General features: G+C 39.9%; 1 protein-coding gene across 1 annotated transcript; it reads left to right on the top strand.

Annotated features, from left to right (window-relative positions):
• The first annotated feature begins 571 nt into the window (after nt 1-571).
• On the top strand, nt 572-4,384 carry LOC308115266 (uncharacterized protein). Its single transcript, XM_080472692.1, has 5 exons — nt 572-733; nt 1,185-1,295; nt 1,394-1,555; nt 1,675-1,791; nt 2,045-4,384. The coding sequence occupies exons 1-5, from the start codon at nt 682-684 to the stop codon at nt 2,896-2,898; spliced, it is 1,296 nt and encodes a 431-aa protein (XP_080328818.1). The 5' UTR covers nt 572-681; the 3' UTR covers nt 2,899-4,384.
• Nucleotides 4,385-6,000: the final 1,616 nt, after the last annotated feature.

Genomic DNA, 6,000 nt, shown 5'->3' on the forward strand with positions numbered 1-6,000 from the left:
CAGATCACGTCTTTAAGACGTCATTTCCATACCTCCAGAAGGCGTCTTCAGGGAGGCCAGAATGAAAGTTTGTTTGTACGTCTTTCCTGGAGATTCCATGGAGGTCCTGTCTGGACGTCATATGAACGTCCAGATAAGACCCCTGGATGACGTGACGCAATGAAATAAATAACTAAAATATGACACCACCTTGAATCGAACCCAAACCTCTTTCATGACAGGTATGGGTCTGATACACAAAACCAACGACACACTCTAAATCACATTGACTCTGACAATAAATTTGGAAGCATGTCACTTATATATGACAAGCTTAAAAAGGTAATGACACACGACCATTCAATTGTCAAATAAAATATGAAGGGAGGCGGACAGTTCATTGTCCAAAGTGCACGCAAAGAAAATCAACTAATTTTACATTTTTTTTTAACTCAGAGGCCTTCAGTGTTTTCAGCAGAGGAACATCTCTTCTAAATAAATGGGGTGTGGGGATTGTTCCCATGAATCATGGGGAGTATCTGAACGATTATCCTCGAACAATGTACATAAACACCCAGTAATTAAGGTGCTTACGCATTTATTTTTCTTCAATTATTTCAGCACATGAATATAAAAAGACAAGTGATGCTCAGTAGAGACAGATACAGCCATCAGGAAGACTCCTGAAAACTCCTGATCATCATGATGAAGCTGATCCTCTCTCTCACTCTCATCTGGGCATTCTCCAGAACAGGTAACCAAACTTATTTTACAATACAACTTATGCAGGTACAAGACTGTGGGATAAATATTGAATAACTTGGTTTGAATGTGTGTCATGATAAAAATTTAAATTGTATTTCAGTCAGTTGAAAAATTCTGTTCCCTAATTCATTCTCACTTTTGACTTTCACTTCCCTCAAGTAAGATTCCCTTTTTTCCATAAATATTCTGTGCCACACATCCAGGACCTGGTCAGGCAAGACGAGTCGAATGCAGATGCATTGAGATACAAATGCAGATAAATTGCATTCATATTGGACCATTCTGATTCAGATTTAAAGAATTAAAATTCACTTCCTACTGGCACAAGATTTATCCCATATAGGACAAGCTAATGTGACATTCAGGATCTTCAGACATTTCACCGTTCACACATTTCTTTTCATAAAATAATATTTTTTCTATGTTGGTTCCCATTACAGCTGGAGCAATCGAGTGTGACGTATGTACAGATGTCAATGATCTGAGCTGTGCTTTCGGAGAGACAGTTGAATGTGCGCCTGGAGAAATGTGTTTGAATGCCTTCATCACAGGTATTCTTTTCTTCATATCATCTTTTCCTTTTCACTGAACTATTGAAAAATTCAACATGTGTTCCATGAAATTCACAATGCTCTTTTTTTGACAACAGAAACCGATGGAACAGAGAGAATCTACAGGGACTGTGCAGGTCCCGCTGTTTGTCCAACCACAGGCACACAGACTATTGCAGCCAACCTGGGTGGGATACACACAGTTGCAAATGCTGAGTGCTGTGATGACGATAATAGATGCAACTTGAGGACCCTAAGCTGTAAGTATATTTGGATCAGAAGAATTGTGATGAAAAGAACAAACAACAAATATTTCAAAATACTTTTAAAGTTAAAAGGCTTAAATATTCACTCTGTGGTTTCATCTCGTTTGTTTCAGTCCCTGCTATTCCTGCAGTAAATGGAATACAATGCGATGGTTGTGATCTCAGCACTGATCAGTGTGACGCTGTAGTGAGTTGTAGAGGAGAGGAGGACACCTGCTTTCAGTCAGATAGTGAGTATTTTTATTTTATTTATTTTGTTTAAACTTGTTTCATGAGTGTAAGGACTTAAAATCACTGCATGCCTTTGAACAAGAGAAAGATTGATATATATATTTCAAAGTCATCATGAATACACTTTTTCTTTCTCTATACATACAGAAGACTCTGAATCTGTTTTCTTCGTACTTTAATCATCGACATATATTTGTCTGTCATGACAAATGAAGAAATTGTTTGACTCAAATTCAATCTTTTCATCCACAGTCTTGATAGATCGCCAACAGATCTCTGTTGCTGGATGTGGAACTTCAAATGTGTGTGACATCGCTAATGACATCAGAAATCTGCCTTTCATGGAAGAAGTGGGAACAGTTATTTTTACACCAACCTGTTTCCTTTTTACCACAACAACTACACCTGCCCCAACCACAACCACAACTACAACCACTCCTGAGCCAACTACAACCACAACCACAACCACTCCTGAGCCGACTACAACCACAACCACAACCACTCCTGAACCGACTACAACCACAACTACAACCACTCCTGAGCCGACTACAACCACAACCACAACCACTCCTGAGCCAACTACAACCACAACTACAACCACTCCTGAGCCGACTACAACCACAACTACAACCACTCCTGAGCCGACAACTACTGTTACTGAATCAACAACAGTTTACACTCCGTCACCTGAACTGTTAGCACAAATCAAAGCTCTGCTGCAGGAACTACAGCAACTGTCAGCCAAGATAAACCTTGAGCTGCTCCAGCAACAACAAGTGGTGCTTTTCAACCTGCATCTAAAGCTGCTTGGTGACCAAAACAAGCTGCTGGAACAACAAGAAGAACTGCCAAGTGACCACCACCAGCAACTTCCACTTCACTACCAGCAATGCCTGCTTGTAAACAACCACCAGGTGCTCCTGCATCAGCTCCACCTTTCTCTCTGTGGGCAACAGAACCTTTTGGGGCTCTTCCAGAAAGAACAACAGGTCATCCACCAACTCCAAGAACTACTCCAGAGCCACCACTATAACCTGCTGCCCCACTACGCCAGTCACCTGCAGAACTACTGTGACCATAAGGGCTCTACCACAGCTGAAAATTAGATACCAGTCCCTCTCTGTTCAATAATTTATTCATCTTATGTAATTAACTTTTGGATTTGAATTTAGATTTTTCTCTTTGGTAGAATTATGAAATGATTGTCCTTCAAGACAGTTTAGCGATTTTAGTCAATCAAGTTTTTTGATTTTTTTTTTATGTTTTTTCGTTTCATTTTCTCTTTTATTAAAGTTATGCTTCTCAAATAATCAATAAAGGTATGTCCTTACTCACTTTTGCAACAATCACTGTGGTTCACTTACATCTTTTAATTGTGACTTTTATCTCTTTTGGTAAATTAAAAGGAAAGGATTTTAATCTACTCCCCCGGCTAGCTCAATTGGTAGAGCATGAGACTCACAATCTCAGAGTAGTGGGTTTTTGTCTCACGCCGGGTGCCACCTTCCCGTGGGCTCACCACCTGCAGGAAGGTTCTTAATTGGTGCAATGTGATCTGGGTGACGGTCCTCAGACTGCCACCCCCGTGACCTGGAAATGGATAAGCTGAAGAAAATGGATGGATGGATTATAATCTAAGTCAAAATGCTTTGTATGTAATTTGATTTCATCCTATACTTGACTTTTAATTTTATCCACTGCTTCTCCAAGTTTTAATTTTCAGCTCAATAAAACTACATTTGTAAGTGATTAGGATTTTTACCTTGGATTTTTACCATTTTCGCTCAGTTTTATATTCAAGGGGATTGTGTTTTTTGGTAAGACAAAGCAATTTTATTTATCACAGGATTCAGACACAAGAAAAGAAAGGGAATACATTGAAAGAAGCTGATTAAGAAAGCCATAAAAAGGAGAATAAATAAAATAAAAGTTCTATAAAGAGAAATGTACTCATAACATAATTACAATCAATTGCTTAACTGAAAGGCTGATCAAATAATAATGTTTTAAGGCCTGATTTGAAAGAAGTGAGCGAGTTCAGGAAATTTGTTCCACGTGTGATGAGTGTAGGAACTGAACACTGCTTCACCTTGTTTCTTCTGACTCTTCAAACTCTTTGTAAAGCTTTTTCTGAAGATCTCAGGGCTCTGGATGTTTCATATTCTTCAAGTAAATCTGAGATGTATTTAGACCCAGGACCGTTAAAAGTTTTATCGACAAGAAGTACGTTTAATACTTCAATCCTTTGACACATCAGTCAGTGCAGATTGAAGCTTGTCTGTGCTGCACCGTCTCTGTGTTGGTGAGGACTCTGGCTGCGGCATTCTGGATGAGTAGCACCTTTATAACCTTTCTTATTTGGGGCCAGAAACAAGGAACTCTGTTCTTTCTGGGTTAGAGCTGTGTGTCATCTGCACAATTATAGTAGAAGATGGTGTAATGTTCCATGATCTGAGCCAGAGGGACCCTAGGATGGAGCCTTGAAGAACCCCAAAAGTGATTTTCATATGCTCAGATTCAGAATTACTTATTGACACAGAATAGTCCCTATCTTGAAAGTAAGAATAAAACCAGTTCAGTGCCAGAAATTCCTAAAACATTTTTCAAGTCAGTCTATCCCCTTGGATCCCCTTGTTTGTAAGAGCAAAAAAACAGATTCAGGAGGAATCAAAGTACAGCAGGTGGTTGACATTATCATGGATAACTTGTACCACCTTTAGCACAATGTTACCACTGTCTCCAATGTCTGCTTGGCCTGATGCAGGATCAATTGTCCCGGTGAAAATAGTTCATGGAGGCCGCAGATCTTTAATGTCACAAAGCACAACAATTTTGAGCCCCTATTTGAATGTTTTTTTCTGAATGCGTTGCTTCAGAGTTGATCTGCCTTTGAATGGAACCATTTGCTCATTACCGTACAACAATTTGTGTTCAGTAAAAAGTGGGAAATTTGGGTAGAAGTGAGTCAATAAGTAGCCTAATTTTGAAAAGCCTGTCATTATTGTTGGGTGCCATGTAGTCCGTGCAGTAAAATGACATGTTTGATTTTCTTTCCTTACTTCTGCCACCTGCTGTACTCGGCATGCACTGGACTTTGACCGGGGCGAATGCAAGATGTACACTACAGTTTGTTGCAGTACAGATTGCCTTGTGCCACAATCTTGTACAAAGGTTCAGCACCAAAAAAAGTCTCTGAAATACTGAATGGGCAGTCTTATTGAATCACCATCAGGAAGAGCATCTTGCCAATCTGGAACTTCTTTTGCAAGTAACTAAGATATTCCACTTCACTGTCCCAACTGTCACTGAGACAGCTGTCATCACTCTTCACCTGGTCTGAGGTACACCTGCTCGCCGTCCATAGAAGAATGCTGCATTCAACTCTAGAGCTGCTCAAAAATAATGGAGAGAAATTACATTCATATCTCACCAAGCTATCTTTGTATTACAGATATTAACTAGAATGGTAGTTTCTAAAGAAAGAGTGTGTGAATGTTGAAAGTCATCTAGACACAGCATTGTATCTGTGGCCCTTATGGTGGAATACAGTCATTGTAGGGGGTTAGAAATATTAGAATGATGACTAAAGGTCCCGGCGACCTGTCGAAGGTGTACTCTTAGGTAGCTGGGACTGGCTTCAGCACCTCCCTACCCTGAAACCCTAAATAGGATATAAGGAATATGCAAGCAGGATCAGCATAAATGGAGAGACACAACCAAGTGGCTGCGACAGAGTACCTGGTGGAACATCTCTCTAAAAATGAGGAACTCCCGAGAGTCTAGCAGAGGTAGAGGACCACAGTTTGAGGATGGTGAAGAAACTACCCTACAAGGGTGAAGGGGTGTTCGTAATCAAAACCTTCAACTTGTTTGATTTATCTTTTAGTGAAAGCAGAAAAGTTTGGTCGGTTCAATTAATCAGCTTTTTATTTTAACATTTAACATCCAACCATCCATCTTCTTTCCTGTTCAGTGTATAGACCCCCTTCAACTTCCTCCAGCTCTTCTGAGGGTACCCCAGGTCGCTCCCTGACCAATCTCTCCAGCGAGTCCTGGGTTGACCCATGGCCTGAAAACCTCCAAAATATCACATTCATTTGAATGTAGTCTTGGTCAAAGTTTAGTCAATTAACCAAAAATTTGACAATTCACAATTTGCTAATTGAGAGGATTTTGACTTGTTTCCTATAATGTTTCATAAAGGTTCT

The sequence above is a fragment of the Lipophrys pholis genome (genome assembly GCF_963383615.2).
Source record: "Lipophrys pholis genome assembly, chromosome: 10".
NCBI lineage: Eukaryota > Metazoa > Chordata > Actinopteri > Blenniiformes > Blenniidae > Lipophrys > Lipophrys pholis.